Source organism: Heliconius melpomene, chromosome 20, assembly GCF_056956725.1.
Source record: "Heliconius melpomene rosina isolate 202511_hmr_F chromosome 20, ASM5695672v1, whole genome shotgun sequence".
Taxonomy (NCBI): domain Eukaryota; kingdom Metazoa; phylum Arthropoda; class Insecta; order Lepidoptera; family Nymphalidae; genus Heliconius; species Heliconius melpomene.
In genome coordinates this window covers 10,437,779-10,459,854 of record NC_140408.1, presented here as the reverse complement: position 1 = coordinate 10,459,854, position 22,076 = coordinate 10,437,779, and the positions used below count along the sequence as shown (strand labels likewise).

Here is a 22,076-nt window from a genome sequence, read left to right as displayed (position 1 = left end):
TTCAATTAGTTCAATTCTTCGGATGATTCTGATGGAGAAAATAAGGTATAATACTAATATTTACAGCTGGGCAAATATAAGTTACTAAAAAAACACTAAAGCACTATTAAAACACTTTTTTGTAAATATATACAATAATATTTTAGACAGAAAAAATTTAAACATATCATAACCTAAGTGGAAAAACTCTTTAAAAATATTAAAAAAATGTTTTTTTTAATTCTGTATAATAAAACTGTAAAATAAAATTACATGTGCAATGGGGAACCGAGTGTCTTAACACTAGTTTCTCATTGCCCATCCTGCTCAGCAGGATACAGTGTGGCTTGTAAAATTACATATTCAACAATAAATTCGCCTTAGCATTCGACTTTGATTTAGATAACTTATTTTCTCTAACTAATCATTTATGACTGAAAATTAACAGTCTCATTAATCATAAAAAAAACAACAATATGTATGTAGTAATCTTTATTTTAAGCAAAAGGATCAGTACTCTCGCTCTTACGCCGTATCAAGAACCTGGCGTAATCATCCTTTTCAGCGTCAAAAGGGGCAATTTTTTCACATTGTGCAGTTGTGGCTGCTTGCTGAATTTGATCCCCATACGCTTTAACATCATCTCTTTTCAGCTCCACCATATACTTTCTCGATTCCATTATAACTATAGCATCATCTCGTGCCATAGACCACACGCTCGGTTTCACCCGTGGCAATATATTATGCCCAACGAATACACCGTGAAATAATCCCTGAAATTGTGGCTTATGCGGATAGTGATCCAAAGCTGAGAGAGAGAGGAAATGCACTTTCCCAGAATCTACTTCAATATAAGTGTCACGGTCTTCACGCAAAAGCAAAGGAACTTCCGGGCCACCTTCAGAAATTCTAGCATCTAACTCACTTAAGACGGCCATTCCCAGATTTTGCTGGCTATCTACATTGAATTTATTCGGATCAAATGGTTTGCGATTCTCAACTTCATATAACAGTCTCATAACGTTTCTCTCTGATATATCGGTAGCTCGCTTGTAATTTACTCCGTGAGAAGATTTTAACAAATCCTTATCTTCACAGTCAAGCCCATAAGCGATAAGAGGTGAGGTCACCAAGTCTCCCAGGTAGCCTCTGTGTAAGAATCTGTCACCACACTTATACACTCCGGCTGCCAAAGATACATTGGGTCGGCACACTTCCGTTTCTAACCAAGTAAAAGCTACTCCATGTTCTCTGAAATGTTTATATTCCTGAAAGCATATTTGACTTGCCGCTTCCTTTAAGCGCATATGGTAGTCCCAGTCGTATATTCCAACCCTGTTATCATATCTTATTCCGAGACTCTGTCGTAAACGATGATCCCACAATTCACAGGCATTAAACTGGTTAGTATTGCCCGTGGTCCAAAAATTAAAAAGGTTTTCCATATAATCCCGTTCTCGATATTTCATTTGATCGACAGAAATGCAAGGTAGAAGGTAACTCATATACTCAGGGTTTGTAATCATGCTGACCAATTCACGGGATTTTGCAATTAAGTACCTTGAAGTGGGTGGGCGGAGAAGTAAATTTCCATACACTTCCAGAAACCGACGAGTTTTCTCCAAGAGTCCACATCTAGTCGTCTTTTCTAAAGCTAGAGATAGAAGAAGAATCTGACGTGCGACGAGTTCAGGACAGCCATCAATCACAAACAAGTTCATATAACGTCGACTATGACGATATGCTTGAGCCAATGTCTTGATAAGATGTCTCGCATCGCAGCCTCCGATGACGAGAAAATTAAGCTCATAGGCACTTTTATCTCCATGCCGGAGGTACTCATTTTGCAAATCAAGTGCAGGAGTTATACCCCAGAACATTTTAGTTCGCAGCTTGCAAGTCAAATGAATGCAGGCGTTGTCACGGTGTCCCATGGATACGTAGCAAATGAGCTCGTGTTAGGGCGTTGCTATGGCAACTGTCTATAATTGATACTCGCTCTAAGCCTCTAATTAAATATAAGTGTGCTAGATAACCCGTCAAGTGGCAATAATAGTAACCAACGTACAAAGAAATATAAATATGCTTTAAATATATTTTTTATAATTTTCATTGTACGCACTTGATTCGAACCCTAAAATAACACGTAAGTAATATAATTTTTATTAGTTTTACTCTGTACTAGCGGCGAAATGAAAATAATACATACCCTCGAGTGGGAATCGAACCCGCAACGTGACGCTTACAGTCAGGCATTGTGCCACTGCGCTACGGCGGCATAATTTTTTTACCTACATTTAAAATTAAAATGTCTCTAAATAGATCATAATAACAAAGTATTTTTATCAAATCAAAAATATTTTATTAATAACAGAAATGAAGTCTGTAAACCCACAACTACAGCAATACTATATATGTCACAAAAATATATTCGGGGACAGCCGTATTTTTTAACATAATAAATAATAAATTGGCTATGAAAAAAAGAAATAAAAACAAAAAATATATTTCTATTTTTAATCTTTATTACTTAATAATTACAATAATAATATAAATGCCTCAATTATCTATACACTAAAAATAGTTTTGTTCTACTTCCTATTATACAGTTTATTTGGCACAAAAATGACGTAATTGCATCAAATAGAAAATAAACATTTTTAATGTGTCGATGTATGCGAAAAGACTCCTGCCATATTTTAAAAAGTGCAAATACGTCATTATTGCACTAAATATACCAATTAATAGTAATTAATTAAATAAACTACGAGAATACAGCAAAATGTAACAACTCAAAAAACTAGTAAAGAATAATGTGATTGTTGGTTGGTACATTTTGCCATAAGCGAGTTAAATAATGTGTAAGCTAATAATTCAATTATTAATAACAATCTATACAAATCAATATAAGTATTTGGTCATAGCATTTCATTTTATTCTTGTAGCAACAACAATTAAATATATTATGTACCTCTATGTATAATTAATTATTTATATTTATACTATAGCTTCGCGGAGGAACCCGCACATAACAGAGTAGGCAGATGGAACCTAGCGTCATTGCCATCAAGAGACTTCCGTTCCCCATATACTAATTCTATTGATATATGGAGAACGGAATCAACTATTATAATATAATCTTTATTATACAAAGTTTTGTCTTGATTTAAAAGATGAGAAAAGGGTTGTTTTTTCAGCTTCACGCTCTATCCCACATATAGCAGGGTTAGCACTACGCAGGGACACTTCAGTGTTAGGACACTCCGTTCCATAATTACCGCCCGAATTCGTAATATTGCAATGTGTGAATGAACTCAACCCTGCGTTTCATTTTACTAGAGCGACGAAATAAAAATGATTCAATCCCCCTAATGGAATCGAAACCACGATTGTCATTTTCAGACTACGCCAGCGTGGCATTGTCATATTTTAATTAATATTAATTTATACTATGGATGGAATGCCGAATTCTACATTGCTATTACTTGAGGAACTAATTGTTTTTTACTATTATCTAGTTTTTTTTTATATTTATAAATAAGGTACAGTTAAAGTACTACTATATAAAATGGACACTCCTCATAAAAATAGCTGCTCTAAACAGAGATCGAATCAAAGACAGCCGTTCTATGTTTTAAGATTTAAAAAAATAAATAAACATTTAAAAATTATATTTTTTAACCCTAACCTAACTCATACACTTACAAGTTAACTTATTATTTATTGCACATACATATATTAACGTTTGCTATGAAAAAGCCTCATATATTTAAGATATTAAATTTTATTTAATATATTAAATAAAATATAATACTTATAATTGTTTATTTTGCGAACTAAATTTGATTACTGCTATACTAACTTGTAATTGAGGGGTTTTCTCAAGACGAGTTCATGAAATGATTATGATCCTTTCAAAGACATATCTCAAAATATATGTGAAAAGAACAAAGCAGAAAATAAAACCAATATGATCAAACATTTCTTCTACCTAAACATGGCTCCATAAATCTTTATAAAATCACAATTTTCTTTGAAAATAGAAGCGAAGATCAAATAAAAAAGACATCACCTTAATAGTGCTTGTAACTTTAACAGCAGCCAAAGCGGTATAGAGGTTTGTATGGTTTAAACAATTTATTACAAGTATGCTAAAAACTAAATTATATAAAATCGAAATTTAAGCATTTCTCAAATATTTGCTAAACTTTTGTCAAGAAAACCTCGAATCATCCTGATTCAAAGACTTTGGTTTGGAAACTTTAGCTTCCAACGTTACGTTTGGAGTAGCTCCTCTCCATACTGTACTCCGGTTCGAGTAAGTAGAAGATGTTACAGGTACTTTTCGCGTCTGCTTTATCTTAAGTTTATTCAACCATAGATCCCTCGTTTTTTTATTGCCAACGACAAAAAATAAGAATAAAATAAATCCCTGATAAGTAGCTGTAAGAGTAAATAAGTATGCAGCGACGATATTAAACGCAAAGAGACCAAAAACCCATGGCAAACCAAACAGAAACACTAGCAAGCAACTTACTGACGCACACCTAAACGCCTCGTTGGTATCTCCATGCCTCTGGATCCTGCTCGAAGCAAACACAGAACGAACTATTAAGCCGAATAGTGTCCAGTTCACAAATAGGATAAGTGCAATCGGCAAGTAAACAGACAACCAAAGTGCTAAATCTGATGGGTAACAGAATGAACCACTTGGAGTTTTATCTACAAAACGCCCCGAGTAAGAGTGAGGGGCGATAGATAGTAGGACACCAATGACCGCAAAGGGGGCACCCCAAGAAAAGGCCGAAGCCCTGAGGAGTTTATGAGAAGCATCTCTCGTGAATACCAGGACTAACCTCCTATAAGATAATACGGCGGCGACCAACATCCAACAAAATGATGATAGAACTGAATAATGCAGAATGATACCAAATAGCATACAAAACACATTGTAATGATCGAATTTCGCGAAAATTATAACTAGGAAGCTAACAGCCAATATGAATATGGATATGCAGAGCTGAAACCAGATCTTATTACTAAACTCCCGTCTCCAAGACCTGAACATCGCGGACGTGACACCTACGACAATGACGCCGATAATTGAAAGAGCACAACCGATTATAGTTAACATTTCTAGAGCATTCTCGTTTGCTTCGGAGAACACCGATCGAGGAAATAAGACCTCTGCAAAGTGAGTGAGATGTGTGCATCTACAGATGTCTAGTTTACCTGGTTCTGATATTATAAGCCGGCAACCTTCCTGGGACCAGAATCCACTACCATCCTCGAGGAATTCCCAGTAAGCGCACGTTCTGGAGATATTTCGTTCTGGGTCTGGTGATAAAGGGCTCAAATGTATATCGATAACCTGAAAGAGTAAATAAAATGTCTTGATTACCATTTTGTTAGAATCTTTAGTAGCGTTGCGCTCGCTATATTGCACTTATTACTGCAGTTTAAAACAGTCATTAAAAGCTGCTAGCAAATTATTATTAAAGTATTAGCAATAGTTAAAATAAATTACTTCTCCATTGTCGAATTGGGTAACATTTCCCACTTTAACGCTCAGAACTCTGCTGTTGACAGCAAAGGATCCTTCAGAAGACTGGAAGGCCCTATCGTTTCTGAAAACGACAAAGCTAAGGCGTTGTGAAGAATCTAGTACTGATTTCGGCAAGTTAACCACCAGCTCATTTGTATCTGCCATCAACTCTGTCTTGTTAGGTTCACCTGAAAAGGGGCAAAAACTGTTACATAAACATTATCTTAAAAATGTCTGTAGCAAAATATCAGCAAAGAGTTGAGTATTAGTTAAAGTAGTAGTTGGGGTAATAGTGTCACTTTTCTCTTATTTCTACATTGTAGGTAGAACCTAGTGTCAAGATATGTAATTGTCTGCTGCATCTCAGCGGTGGAACTTAAACAGTACAGTTAGTGGTACTTTAAACGTATGCTTAGGAAAAAATAAATAAGTTCTTATTACTGATAACTTAAAAATAAAATTTACCAAATAACATTTCAAAGGTGCCATTAGTGAATAAGTCAGTCTCCCTGGTACCTATCTTCAAGCCTCGTACCGGGTTCCCTGGCCCTGCATCAGTCATTCCTAGGGCGATGTTAGATCTTACAACAAAGGCGCTGCGCGAACCATTTAGTTCTATCGCAGAACCTAGTTTTTCCAACAAATGCAGGAACTGGCCAGGAATTTCGAGGCTATCCGGAACATCTAGGATATCGTCCACCTGTAGATTTTATAATACTAGTTGAATTTTTATTTAGGGTTTTACTTTTCTATAAGTAATAATACTTAAACACCTAAATTTATTTCGTTTTCTGTTGATCATCATCATCATATTATGGTTTGAAGGCCACAAGAATTTCTAGACGTAAGACATCTAGACTCCAAATGTTTGCATACGCTATAAGGTACAATAAAAACATAATATATTATATATGTACGAGTATCCTATCCTATCCTATCCTATATCTTATAAAACAAAGTCGCTTTTCGTGTCTGTCTGAACTTTCTAACTCTTCTTCTTCTAAACCACCCAACGGATTTTGATGTGGTTTTCACCATTAGGTCGGGTATTTCTCAGGGAAGGTTTATATATAGTTTATTATTTGTACATTCTTATGTAAGTAAACATAAATAAGATAAATGTGTATAAAGTCCTACCCGTTGATACACTTTCGCGCATGCGCCGCTTTAATGGTAAGTACTACATGAAAATAATGTACTGGAGTATTGTTCCTCTTAATAAGATCTACAAAAAAATCCGCGACGTCATCGTGTATCCTTTTTCTGTCTAAAAATAATAATTTCAATATATTTTTTATTGTGATTCATATTTTTCCATAATGGTATTAATCCTTATCCTTTAAAATACTTTATTAATTTTCTACGTTAAACGAAGATAAAATTTGCCTTTTTCACTATTTCGAAATTGCGAATAGTTTTAGAGAAAAACGCATTTAATTGTTGACACATCACGCCGTTGACACATCAGCTGTATGTTACTCAAGTTTCACTTATCCCTTACTCACAGCATATAAATAAGTATATTAGTTACGTTGGCCATTTAATGTAGACCAAAGCTGTCTTTTACTGTTTTTCATTTTAATAAGTACTTTAGAAGTTGTTACAATATCAAAAAATCCTTGCTGCGAAACGGCTTATACAAGCGCGTCCACCGCGCCCGCCTGCCTTACACGCATCGGTGGTTCAGTAGTAGAATGCTCGCCTGCCACGCGGGCGGCCCGCGTTCGATTTCCGGCCGATGCATTCTATTTAATTCCCCACAGGTAGCCATGTAGTGCTTGCTTTTCATCAGGGACAGAATACCCTCTTAAGCATTAACCACAAGCTCGAAAAAAAACCCGCCTGTCTCTATAGCAATGAAGATTTAGATGCGTTTGCACGTATTGGATAATTGGAGTTCAATGTATTATTTCAGCGCGATATATTTGGTTTCATTTTTTGTAGTAGTTATTAGTAGGTAAGTTTTTGTTTATAATTTCTTCCGTTGAAAAATAGTCATTTAAATATATTTTAATAAGTACTTGAAAAGATTCGTAGCACAGATTTAAAATTACGGTACCTACTAAAAAATCCTTGCTGTGTAAAACAATTGGAAAATCCTTATATATAACTACGAAAATGCGGGTTGCATTAGGGTTTAATTAATTTTCACATTATCTTAAGTGCTTTGCAAACATACATTATATGAATAATCCAGTAGTAAAAGCGGGCGAAGCCGCAAGGGAGTCGCTAGTATATAATAAAAGTAACAATGTAATTTATATTTAGAGGTTACCTGGTCAAACATTGGATTTATATCTTCTACCATGATTGTGGAGCCGTTATTAATGAGCTGATCGAGTTCTTCCATCACTTCTCTTAACTTTTCTTCAGGCTGTGGATATAATTTTAAGGGCTTATGTGTGTTTTTATATACTATTTAATCGCAGCTTCGATATAATTTAAATTACAAATATCTATATGAAACTTAATGTTAGCCAACTATCGCTGGTGAGACTGTGGACCTAAAAGCTCTTACCGGTCTTATTATAGGTGTTGTAGTAGTTGACTGAATAGAATTGGTAGTCGTTTCTGTAGTTGATTGATATCCTTGCGTAGTCGACTCTGTGGTCGATACGTCAGGTGGAATACATGTGATGTTTAAAGGTTTCTTCTTAGTTGTCATTATTACAGTAGTTACGGAGACTTCTTCTGAACTGTCAGCTATGTTAACTTCAGTCTGTTCTGTGCTATCTGCCTATGATGTTGTTAATATTTCTGTTAGTGTGTTATTCACGTGCAATGATTGTTAATATGCAGTTAATAGTTCAAATGTCATCTTAAGATTTAATTTTTCAAGTACATGCTAACACATATTGTGAAAATTCATGCAAACTTCAAAGAAATCAGAACCAAGTTAAAATATCAAAACGTTTAAATACTTACTTCATACGAGATAGTGGGCATGGCATCATCAAAATCATCGGCTTTATTAAACATCCTGTCTAATGGTTGAGTACAGTTGTTTGACGCTGTTGTTACCCACTGTACTCCTTCGTTGAAATCACCGACGCAAGTATGGGCTCGACACCCAGCTGATATTATAGATTCACCTGAAATTATGTACATATATTTTTTTTAATATTATAAAAATCTAAAAAAACCAAAAGAGAGTAGAATTTAGTTATTCAATAACTACTACTATAACAAAACAAGCAACAAGCATTATTCATTTGATACCTTACCCAAATGCAGTTGTGGAATTGTATCAAAGGATTTACAATAGTATACTGGCTTCATCGAGACAATCTCCATGTGCTCCCAAGTCGCAGGACTCACGGGATTTACATACGGACGTAATTTAGTGTGAATTAATACAGATCGCCTGTCCATATATAGCCTTTTCAATTTGATTTCTACTATTTCTGGGTTATTTCTGTCTATATTAGGATTAGAATTTATAAACTCCTTCAGTATATCCTCTGTTACATTAAAAGGTACATCCCCAATAATACTCTCATACTGATTCCTATAAGTGATGTAATCTCTTAACTTCGATTTCCAAATGGGCAACAACGTCGGTATGTCATTCAATTTATAAAGTTCATTATGTCTTATTTTCACCGCGTAAGTGTTCACCACTGATTTTTTCTCTCTTATGAATAATATTTTCTTCGTTTCACACACTTTATATTTTTTTATTTTTATATGTGTACACCAGTAATAGCCATTTTGTTTTGGCTTGAGAATAAAGTGTTTGTCGTCGATTTTGCTTATGCTTGTTTTGACTGGGTAACGGTTTATTGAATCTGTGAAACAGTAAATATCTTCTTCATCCATTGATTCGTTAACTGTTAGTGTCAGTTTATTTTCACTGAAATAAAAATAATACTTATTTTAATTAGTATAAAAACTACGATAGGTTTGTTCAGTATTTTGTGATATAATAATGTTTAATAAATTTATTAATGAAACAAAAGGCGAGGCGCAGCTAGTATAATATAAAAATATTTATGACAAAGTTATACTTACTCATCTATAGTTAACTGCATAGTGATATTCTTCAATGGAATTGGTTTCTCGCATATGACATCGTAAAAGATAAATGAACTGTTAACTAGATTCCAAGCATTATTTTGTATGGAACCCAACAACGTATCCTCACCGTGAATGTCGTCTCGGAAATTCCACTGTTCAAACGGTATCTGAGAAAAAAAAATATCTTCATTCATCTTCTGCTCAGTAAAGTTGGGCGGCAGGGAGATGTAATTGTTTTATATTAAGACATTTTGGAAGTAAGGAATTTTTGAACTATTTAGGGCCAGAGATCCCTCTTCCAATATTAACTGATACCTCGATCTTTCATATATTTGTTGACGGCCAAATTACTTAGATATTCCCATATCTAGTTTTTCTACTATTGATACAAAATACTCATTAATAATTTTAAAACTTTATGGTTAATTTTAATAAATATGTCACAATATGTATAACATTTAGTAAATATCAAATGTAATGGATTGGATGGCATTGAGAGGGACAGAAAAAATGTAAGACTATTAAAATAGTTTGTTAATAATTCTAACAGTTATTACAACTCACCTCTGACTTATCGTCTGTCGTATCATACCTCAACACAGAATAATCTGAGCTCATTGTGATACCAAATGGGTAAATATGATTCACACCAGATTTCCGAAATTTCTTATGGTTTACATAAGGCCATCCTCGGTTGAGTAAGGAACCTCCTTTCTTCAAGCAAATATCCTGGGCCTGATTCCACGTGGCCCTGACGGTACCACCTCCCACCCCGGACAGAAGTGACAAGCATGTTGATTCAGGACTATAAAATCTTACAGCATCTTTTAAATCGTTACATTTGCTGCTAGATAGATCAACACTACTGTAAGGCTTAACCACGCATATACTGAAGTACATCTCGTTGCACTTGACAGCAGTGTAATTACTAAAAGGATCCATTACAAGACACAATTCTTCCTCCAAGTCTAATGTGGGGTCCATAGTCACTGCGTACTCAGAATTTAATTTTTCGCCCATATTTTTACTGTAAGACCAATCAACGTATATCCCACCAGGATGCATTGATTTGTACTCGGTCCAAATAACTTGTTCGAGATTAAAGTTTTTAACTTCATGGTAAAGTTTTGACGAGTATAAGTTTCCAACGCAGTCTTTGTATTTATCTGCGAACGTCTCTGGGCCCTTCGGACGGAAACAGAGAGGGCTATCATCTTTTCTCTGGAGAAGTTGGAAGCCGATAGGACATATCGAATCGTACGATAAGCTTTGCGTTTGAATATCTGGCCATAACAAAATGAATAGGGTCGCCTTCAAAACTTGATAGAACTTGCTATACATCTGAAAATAAAAATATTTTTTTGTAATTTTTAGTATGGGCTTAGAAGTAGGCTTGCTTGAGCTGATTAATGTTATACTTAAGAAGGTAGATGTAGACCGTAGAACCATGAAAAATGAAAACATTCGAAAATGTACATACAATAAATATAATGGAAATCGGTTCGTAGTTCTAAAAATATCTTTAAAAAATTTCAAAACTATTTACAAACAACAAATGAGAATAAGTATGTATATCAGAAAAACTACGAAGTTAAGATACAAAATTTCCATGTATAATATACATGTAAATGGGCTTATGAGAGGGACGTAAACAAAAATATCACATATATTTGAACAATATCAGATAGTAATCCACTTGACGCTATTACCGATACACTAGCATTAACGCCCCTGATTGCGAGTGATGTCTCATGTCGATATCCTGTATTATACAATTAGATAAAAAGGTCCTCGTGGCCCAGCGTTTGGCTGTAACACGATGATTGTGGATTCGATACCCACTCGAGGCGGACATCAAATTATTTATTAATTTTCACTTTTTCGCTCTAGTTGTTTTGACACTTAATTTATATATAATTATGAATATTTATTATGATGAATAATGAAAATTATTAAGTTTCCTAAAACCTGCAGTCAGTAAGTTCTGTTTTAGAGTAGACGGTCTGTACATAGCATATCGTCCTTACCTTTGTTAAAAGTGAAATTGAGTTCAACTGACATTTAACATATTGTGTAGGTGTACTTTATCATTACAATTGTAATGATTCATAATTATGTCGACATCGCGTTTTGTATGGATATACTCGTAGAAAAGCTTATAATATATTAGCGGCCTGCATGGGGCTTTGCTTGTAGATCCCTATATGACTGACACTTCTGACATTTTTATGTCACTTAAAAGTGCTCGTTGAATAAATAATATTTTAAAAAATATTTGTACTAAACTATTATTTACTTCAGCCTCTAGTGAGACACCAGTGAAGAAACCACCAGTGAAGAAGGCCAGTGAAGCCACTAGTGATACCAGAGAAATCAGTGAGTTTCTCCTAAAGGCCAGTGTCTGGAGGGTAGGATCTCTCTATTTATAAGTACCTAGGTTATATCATCGTTAGTACTATTTTATTTTTTCTATTTCCTCCACGATGAGGCAAAAAAAGTAAACAATTCAGTTAAAGCAATGAAATGTGAAATAAAAAATTAACAAAAAAAACAATCACCTTGTATTCAAGTACGGTCGTCACGCTCGCAGGCTGTCATCTTACGTTCCTATCGATACACTTTCACGCGGTTTTTTTGTATTGCTTATAGGTACCTGGGAAAGAATAATATTGTGAGAAATTATTTAAATGTACATATCTATTATTAACATGGCATATAGTACATATTTGAATTATCCCCGCTCTAATATACATAGCGCGGCGTTGAGTTCCGCCCCTCAACAAGCAATCACTCGAAAAATAGAGTAAAAGCAGGGAGCGTACTTTACTCGTATTAACACTAAGTTTCATCTGCCTACCTATGCAGGAAAAATCGTGGAACACACGTAGTATTAGGGCTCACTTTCCACCGAATTCCCGAGGTATTGCGTTTCGAGTTTCGGAAGTGAACGCCGCACTTTGCCTCGTTACCAGAGCAAGTAAATGAAAATATTCAATATTTCATTCCTCCTAGTAAGAATCGAATCGAACACTCAACCATCGTACACGTCATACATTTTTGCCACCTGACTAAAATGTCTCAAATTATAACATAAATATAGGCCTTAATAAAATAATATACTAATACAATTATGATAACATCTTAATTATTTACTTATAGTATCAAAGTTTTCTTAGCAATATAAAAAGAACTAACATAAATAACAATTCAGACCTTCCTAGAGAACCTTGACAAAATATACAGGCGAGTATCGCGTGGTCATCGAGAATTAGTAACAGAATGTTCTAATTTTTTATACATTAAAAGCCTATTGTAATCAATATCTATGAGTGTTGACGGTTGATTCATGTGATTTCTAATGACCAGATAGACGATTATCTAGAAATACTAGGAATTTATCTAATATTTACTCTAATAATAGCTAATGACAATTTTTATAAAGTGCTGAGGTTGAGTTAGTGTAAGCATGTACTACGATATTGCTGAGCGATAATTCTGTCATAGAAATATCTATTTCCAGAAATGTGCTCCTTTTCCAGAAAATTCATGTCCTCTTTCTGGAATCAACACAAAGTGTGACGTTGAGTTCCGACACTATGTGCGATAACAAAATATCTTGAAAGTTGGGCAGAGGGTATAGAAAATGTTTTGTAAAAAAAAAATACGAAAATCGTAGTAGGAAAAAGCCAAAGCAAATCCGCAAGTAGAAAGCTAGTAGTATAATCCTACAGATAAGTATGTAATCTTCCTACATGCCCTAATCACAAGGGAGCGTAACAGCTGGGCGTAGCTCATCGCCGTCCCAATAACGAATTTTATGGTTTTATCTATGGTATACTCGTACTATCAATTGACTCCTCTAATTTGGAGATTTTCCACCAATTCGTTTTTATGTAATGCTAATTTTGTGTAAAAGTTGGGCTAATTTTATTTATAAGTGTAATAATATAAATGTACATCGTGGTAGTTCGAAGATATCGCGGTAGCTGTAGGTTCTATTCTCAATGGACAATAAAAAAAATGGTTTTTTTTACTTAATGGAGGCCGAATACTGCCTATATATGCTTGAGGTAATTTTTTATTCGTATTTTTTAAACCCTGCTTGTTGTCCAAATTCGACTTGTCTGTGACATGTTGTGTGCGTGACATGAGCATTCTTGTATTTTCATTAAATACGAAAAATGAAAGAACTACTTACAACGATCTAAGCGTTATCATTCTTCATCTTATTTGTTCTAGATACGGAGATGATTCATTTACACGCAAAGAACAACTGTTGATAAGATATTATGTATTTTAAATAATATTATATTATTTGTCACATTCCAATTTTAAGACAAAAACTCTTAGAAGTCATTGTAGCTACTGGGGGAGTTAAATTTTCTTAATTTCCGTACTGGGAAGACGAACCGCGGCGTTTAGTTCCGTCACTCAATATGCAATGTCTCGAATTCGGGCGGAAAGTGAAGAACGGCGTTACTAGTTCACACTAGATTCTATGATAAAAAAGCACTTTAACGTCACCTTATTGCATTTTATTTATTGAGACATTTTTCGCATATTCTTATGTGCTGTCCATTATCAAGCTATTCTAAAAAGGCATTGGGTTTCGATTGGTAGAACCAAACGTCACGCTTTAGCTAACCTAAAGTACGGGAATGATAAAGTCGTAAATATACACTAAATTAGGTACATTTAGATTAAATACACATTCATTGAAGTAAAAATAAAAAATAAGTAATTATCACCAATTCCAGATATCATTATTCTATAGAATAAAACTCGGAAGAAATGTAAGAAAACAAAATTAAATATCAGGAATATAATAGAAGCCACATACCTAGTAAATTGACTTGGAAAAGAAATAAAGGTTCTATATTAGTCCTGAGGTGTTTGATTTCTCAACAATGAAAAATAAATAAATACATAATATTTTTTTGTGGATAATTTATAACACTATGCAGAAAAATACTGCTTAACTACTTCATTGTATATTAATTAACATAACATTCCTTATATTTTCAAGTACTTCGAGATTACGTGAAAATATAAGGAATGCTTCACATTAGTTGGTCATGTATTTTATTTGACCTATAGGTGAATTATTATAGTAATAATAATATTGAAATGCTTGTTATAATACTTATAATTTTCAGCATTTTCTTGAATGTCATGTATTTATGGGAAATAACTGACTATAAAATGGACTATAAAATCCCACTATATTATACAGTTTAGCTTTATAAAAAAAATGTAGTTTTTTTACAACCATTATAAAAGTCTATTTATTATTAGGTTCATTGAAGTTTAGCATGGCGTAGTCGGAAAGTATGTATAATATATAATGACTAAAAAATAGTACGTAGGTACTTCCATTATTTTAACTAGCGTTTGCGATAACGGTAGTTTAAATTGGGGTACATGTTTTTTTTAAATACATGAATATATCAATATAAATTTGAATGTGTAAATTGAATATGCGTTAAAAAATATTTAAATTAAATTAAATATGATTTAATGCCACTAAAAAAATCATGAAGTGGTCATGGCATATGACTGTGGGTTCGGAAGAATTAATTATTACTCATTAATATATTCAGTTTCTCCGCTCTAGTACCGAGACAGATATTCGGCGTTGAGTTCCACCACTCAACACGCAATAAGTGAGGACCGATACCTAAAAACATACTACTAGTTGCCGCCCGCAACTTCATTTGCGTGTGTCTTATGATCTTTTTAAAAACCGTTTCCATTTACCGTCCGCTGTTCCCAAATTATATTGCATTCGAGATTAAGATGCATAGCATATGCACACCAAGCGGACAAAACCGAGTGCAAACACTAGTCAGCCCATATTCGCAAGGCACCAGCGGTATTGAATTAGAGATACTTATGTAGCTATTGACCCCGGTTGACACGGAACTGGGAGTAATTGTGGTGGCCTGAGTAATGTTAATGTAAGTAATAACTATAATTATCCTAATTATCAAGGAAACAATTTTCATGTTGTAAGATAGTGCATTTATATTTAGTCTGTAAGTGCCCTAATACCTTATACATAAGTTATTAAAAAATCAGCTTCTCGCTGTATGCCGCACACAGAAGGGGGTAGGCAGAGGGAACTTAGTGTTAAGACACTCCGTTCCCCCATTTTCTGCCGAATGCTGGACGCATGGTGTGTTGAGTAGCACCAGAACACCAGAGTGAAGATGTGAAAATATTAAATATTTCTATTTCTCGAGTGGAAATCGAACCCACAACCTGCCGCGTTTACATTCACATTTTGCGACCCTGCCCCACGGACTGGTGTCGCCTTGTATAAGGTATCATTGACTTAAAACATATATGTCAACCACCAAATTATATTCGACAAGCGTAAATTAGTTTCACTTAAAGTATCGGTTCTCTGAAGTCACAATACAAATATCAATAATATTTAATTAGTGGCTATATCCGAATTACAAAATAAAGAACTCGGACAGAAGCGGCAAGCGTTAATCATTTTAAATCATTCCCTTAAACCTACACCTTATTTGTAGGTATTCGAATCGAGGAGTTCCATCGAGTCCTACTGAGCTACGATGGCGTGGTTTCCAATATAATTACTCAAAGCCTGAATGAATCCATCACTAAACTATATATATACGTTGAGCTATTAAAAATACGTAAGATATAAAATATTTTTATCGTCTTTATTAGAAATCTCACATATATTTATAAAAAGACCCATTAATAGTGCAGTAAACAAGCTTGGGAAACGATATTTGTTAGGTTAGGTATAAAGTGTACCTGATGGTACAAATAGTTAATGAAAGTAATTATAAAAATATATTATACTGACTTCAAATAAATGTCAAATTACCTATATGTATATATATAATATATATATAAAAAAATATGATTACCCTCTTCAGAAATACGCAGTCTAATGGATGGTCTGTTCCGTAAATTGGAATACATGTGGCTTTTAGTTTTCGAGAAATTTGCAGACGAATATATAAACATACACTTCGTCATCATCATCATCATCATCATCATCAGCCTGACCTCGTCCACTGCTGGACATAGGCCTCTCTAATGGCACGCCACTGAGCTCGATCTTCAGCTCTTCGCATTCAGCCGCTGCCCGCCTCTTTGCGAATATCGTCACCCAAACTAGCTGGAGGACGTCCTACATTACGCTTGCCGAGGCGTGGTCTCCACTCTAGAACGCGCTTACCCCAACGGTCATCGGTTCTGCAGCAAATGTTACCAGCCCATTGCCACTTTAGCCTGATAATCCTAACATATACTTACAAAATTTAAAGCAGGTGCTTTGAAGCTTAGATAAATAATTATAAACTTAAATGCAATCCAATTCGATACATACATGAATGTCGAACCGATAACTAGTTTTTTTTAAACTCGGTTAAAAAATAATAATCGCCCAGCTTCTTCTGACTATATAAGAGTGTATAGAGTCAGCTAATGAATTTTTTTACGTTTACCAGTAATATGTTCGCCGTAGTCATTGAACGTTTTATAGTTTTTCTTCCATAAGCCAGACCCAATACAATGAGATCACATTTATATGTACATTTTTCATCGATTTTATACACATGACGTCGTTTCAAAGAGATTATGCTGTTTTTTTAGCTTCACGCTGTATCCTGTACATGTCAGGGTAAGCATTTGTCGTTCCCCACTTCTCGTCGAATTCTGAAGGCATTCCGTGTTGATTGGAGGATCTCATCGCCGCGCTTTGACTTGTTACCGGAGCAAAGTGAATTGAATACTAGCGACACCAATACGGGTTCGCCCGCCTTATTGTTAACACGCTTATTGTTATATTATAACCAAATTATTCATTTTTTTTATAAATTGTAACTTATATATTATTCGAATATAAAAGTTATAATACTGCAAAGTTTTACCTAAATCCGTTCAGTTATTTTTACCGCAAAATGGACCAAACAAATATCCTCACAATTTTCACATTTATATATTAATAAGAAATATAATATTTAATTTCCTCAAGTGGGAAATAAAAGCAAATAATATATAATATTTAAAATTCGGGCAACATTGAATCATTAAATCGTGTAAGCCATTAAAGACCAGGCCTCTTAGACTTTATATTCAAGTACACTCATGTAGTAGGTAAAGATATCAATTAAGTATAAACAGAACTAAAACAACTGCATAAGATAAATTAATAGATATATAAAAAAATACTCGCGCCACCAAGCTAAAATAGATGAAAATCGGTTCCCTAGTTTACCAGTTACAACAGAAAACCAGGAAACAAAGGAACGGACATACATATTATATACAAACGCGCTAAGAATCTAAAACATGACCCTCTTTTTTGGCGTCGCCTCAGTCGGCTAATTAAATAAAATAACATTGTGTAGAATACAATTATGTAGTGTCTGTTTTCTTTTGAAATCAAACACATTCTGTAACATCATTCTAATTTATGTAAAAAATAGATTCTCTCCTGCCCACCAATGGTTGCAGAAATCTTGTTTACTTCTTTATGACGCTACAATTTGTTTAAGCTTCACGCGGTAACCTGCATATAGCAAGGACGGCCAAAGGAACCCGGAAACCTAGTGTTAAGACATTCCGTTCCCATTAAAACACTATCGTTCCCCACTTTCGCTATTTACCTCGCTACCAGAGAGGTAGGCTAAATAAAAGTATTAAATATTTCTTTCCACTAAGTGAGAATTGGCAACCATTGAATTTACAGTCGCACGCTTGTCCTGCCCTATGCCACGACGATCTCAAATACAGATACATACATACATACGCAAAACATTAAAGAAAGGTGAAAAAAAGACATTCCTATGTAAATTTTATGAGACAATAACTATAGAAGATTCTAAAGAAAGTACATCTCGTGTGAAACACGCGTGACTGGGCACTGAGAAAAACTGAGGTACTATAAAAAATACTTGTATTTGTACAACGTACAATTATTATTTGCATCACAAAGTTGTTTGAGGTTCATTAGTGTTTTTTTCGTTGTGATATGAAGATTGATTTTTCCAGTTTTATAATAAAAATTACAACATTATTTGTTAAGTAAAATATGAGTCGGATAAATAAATTATCATTATTTTCTTGCTCTATCAATACTAAAGGCGGCGTTGAGTTCCGCTATTCAACACGCCATGTCTTGAATTCGGGCGGAAAGTACAGAACGGAGTGCCTTGACACTTGACTTGGCACTCTCTCTGCCTACCCTGCTATACAGAGGATGTAGAATGTAGACAAACTAGAGAACGAAGTACGGTATATGGTAGTTACTTTCAGTTTTATCTACTAATTCTTAAAATTCGGTAGATTTATCAAAATAAACAAATTAACAATTAAACGTAAGTATATACAAATTTAATACGAAATTAACATAATATTATGCTTAAGAGAATGTTAGCGCGTACGTACGGTTTATACAAACAAATAATGGATATATAATAGTCATTTGTTGATAGCTTATTTTGATGAGAGATGCATTGAAAATCTAACAATAGAATAGCATAATTACATTGTTGTCGTAAGTAGTTTGCTCGCTGTGATTTGATAAATACGATCCTTCTTGATATTTATTCAGTAGGTAGTCTGGTCTAGCATGGCATATGGAATTCCCAAACTTTTAAGATAGCGGTACCCCGAAAAGTAATTATCTTTTTTACGGAACCCGATATGCTATTGAACCCACTATACAAGTCGAGCCTTTGAGCTTTCTTATCTACAAGCTATCTTTACACTGAAATAATAATATGTTTATTTACTATAACAATAATTATACAGGGGGTTTATTAATATTAATTTTAACACACTCTAGGCAGTGTCGACTTGTACCTGTCTTAAGTTAACCGTTGACTGAAACACGTAAGTAATTTAAGATAATAACTTCTAATAAGTATTTATGTTGTCCATTTTCTGAATGAGATGAATGACATGACAATTATGATGTCGGTCAAACGGTTTTTCCTTAACGTAAGAAACATCCGGTTCCGGGTGGTGTAAATATGTTAGTAGTACGCACTGTATTCTTTTTTTAAGCTTCATACGGTATTACACATAGAGCAGGGTAGGCAGAGAGAATCTAATGTAGATACACTCCATTTCCTCATTTCTGCATAATTTTATAGACATTACATGTTGATTTGACAGAACTCAACTCAGAACTCTGTACTATGTCTTTGTTCTGTGGGTAGAAATTGAAATTTGGTGAAGACCAAAAAAATGCTTCGTCATAGTTAAGTAATAGAGCTTAATATTAATAAGTTAAAATTTTTGATATGTTGGTAAATAAATTGTATCTTATCTGGAGATAGAATTTTATCATAGTTTTAGAACCATTGCCTTTTCAGCAACATACTTTAGTTCAATCAAATAACTACAATTACACTTTGTGCCGTATATTTTATTTATAATTTTTCTTTGTTAAAGGAACAAATATTTAATTGATATCATAATATTAATTTGTGACCGTTTTGTAGCAGAGGCGCAGCGTCTGACCGTAAACTCGACGGTTATGCATTCGAATACCACTCAAGGGAATGAGAAAAAATGTATACAAAGAAAGTTCCGCCACTCAATCAACAATGGGGAACAGTATCTCAACACTAGGTCAGTAGGAAGCAGCACGAATTAAAAAGAATAGATTTGATCAAAATGCTAGTGCAAAAACAGAATAATAAAAACAGTTTACAATAAAAACCAATAAAGGTGTGCGAAAAACTAATAAAATAACAATACAATAACGAACTTTGTATGCGAATGATAAAGTTTATGGGTACGTTGGAAAGTACCGATTTACCACGTACCGTACTCGGTGCTCGTTGTGTTGTTGACTTTACGTCAGCCCTTATCACAGCTGTAATGCTGTGAGACAGAAATATTTATGTTTGGTGACTCCGTACTAATGCAGATGTGGGTATCTAATTATTATCTTTATTCTTTTTGTTTTGTCATATTGCTACAGCACTTCCTGCCTTGATAGGAAAAATATCTAGTTTTAAAACTCTATGCTCTCTTATTTTCTCTCAGTTTAAAGGTATTGCGTGTTGGGTGGCGAAACACAACGCCGTGCTTTGTTTACCAGATGGAGAAAAGATTCTTTTTAAAAAAAAAATATTTGAGCCCTCGAAATATAATGCAACTTCGTCACCATAGCATAAATTACGTTTTTTTTTTAAATATAAAAGATGTTTCTAATAGAAGTAATGTGTCTGCTATTTTGACGATAAAACAACTGAACTTATTTTTAATGACACTTAAATTATTGGCATTTTTTTTTTATTTCTTGCCGTTTTGCAGAGACACTAGTGTGCTAGTTGATAGGAACACGCAGTTTTTACTAAAACTTAAAGAATTCTTGTATTTATAGGAATCCGGTCCGTCCTTAACCTTTCAGGCTTAAAAAGAAACAGAGTCCAATATGTAGAGTTTGTTATTAGATAAATTACTAAATTACTATCTATGTAAGTGCAGATTTTAGAAATTACACATTAACAATTTCGATTACCGGTCAAAGCCTATCAAAAATAATGAATGATGTTTAGATAGACTACAAGGCTGTTAAACGAGACTTACGGACCTTTTAAACTGACAGCACCGCTTTTCACACTGCAATGATCTTTTTTAAAATAAATAGAAATAATAATATTTTACACACCTTTTCAGGATTTATCGAATTTTTAATAGAAATAAGTTCAAAACGATTCTATCGATAAAAAGAAAAACGTGATGAATAATGAAATTAAAAATTTTTACAATATAATTTATTATAAAAATAACATTAAAACTTTAAATAATATTAAAACCAATGATATTTCACAACATAGGACTAAAACTCACAGTTTATTGTCATTAAACAATTGCCTTTTTATATACCAAAAGAAATAATCATTAAGCTGTACATAATTAGTGTAAAAAATTGTCTATATTTCTTACTTGAACCGTCTTGGCGCAGTGGCACAAGCATGTGGCTGTAAAAGCGACGGTTACGGGTGCAGTTCTTTCTCGGCGAAATTAATTATTATTTATTAATATTTTCATTTTCATCGCTCTAGTAGTGCGTGGTGTTGAGATCCGCCATTCAAAACATAATGCCTTGGAATTTAGGCGGAATGTAAGGAACGGAGCGTATTAACACTAGATTCCCTTTGCCTATCTTCTTATATGAAGGATACATACATTTACTACCTACCTATAACAAAATTTTGAAATTAACGTTAAATAAAAAAAGATTTTTTCATTAAATACTACCAATATAAATAAAAATAAAAAAATATATATCAAAATTTAAAATTAAGAACCAACAACAAACAGCCATTACCTAAATTAAAAATTAGAAAAAAAAAACAAACCTGTTTGTCACACAATAAATCCAACAAGCACTTTCACTGGTAACTTTCGAAACGAACTAATCAACACTTATATCGTAAATAAAATGAACGTAATTAATTACATATAGACAAATGTATTTAACAAATGTTCCCTTGACACGCGTCTCGTACGGCGGAGAGCGCAAACAAAA

At 33.9% G+C, this 22,076-nt stretch overlaps 2 protein-coding genes across 6 annotated transcripts; both read right to left on the bottom strand.

Annotated features, from left to right (window-relative positions):
* Positions 1 to 456: 456 nt before the first annotated feature.
* Positions 457 to 1,961, bottom strand: Dnaaf3 (Dynein axonemal assembly factor 3). The gene has a single exon (XM_085205236.1). The coding sequence runs from the start codon at positions 1,911 to 1,913 to the stop codon at positions 477 to 479; it is 1,437 nt and encodes a 478-aa protein (XP_085061362.1). The 5' UTR covers positions 1,914 to 1,961; the 3' UTR covers positions 457 to 476.
* Positions 1,962 to 2,482: 521 nt separating this feature from the next.
* On the bottom strand, positions 2,483 to 22,076 carry LOC146527954 (uncharacterized). 5 transcript variants are annotated; one of them, XM_085204741.1, is made up of 11 exons: positions 21,907 to 22,076; positions 12,100 to 12,194; positions 10,106 to 10,882; positions 9,536 to 9,708; positions 8,749 to 9,377; positions 8,450 to 8,616; positions 8,043 to 8,261; positions 7,800 to 7,898; positions 5,990 to 6,224; positions 5,507 to 5,712; positions 2,483 to 5,350 (listed from the first exon to the last, which is right to left on the bottom strand). In XM_085204741.1, the coding sequence occupies exons 3-11, from the start codon at positions 10,880 to 10,882 to the stop codon at positions 4,193 to 4,195; spliced, it is 3,663 nt and encodes a 1,220-aa protein (XP_085060867.1). In that variant the 5' UTR covers positions 12,100 to 12,194; positions 21,907 to 22,076; the 3' UTR covers positions 2,483 to 4,192. The 5 variants fall into 5 exon arrangements, with proteins under 5 accessions (XP_085060867.1, XP_085060868.1, XP_085060870.1 ...); XM_085204742.1 differs by lacking the exon at positions 21,907 to 22,076 and adding an exon at positions 14,382 to 14,510; XM_085204744.1 differs by lacking the exon at positions 8,043 to 8,261.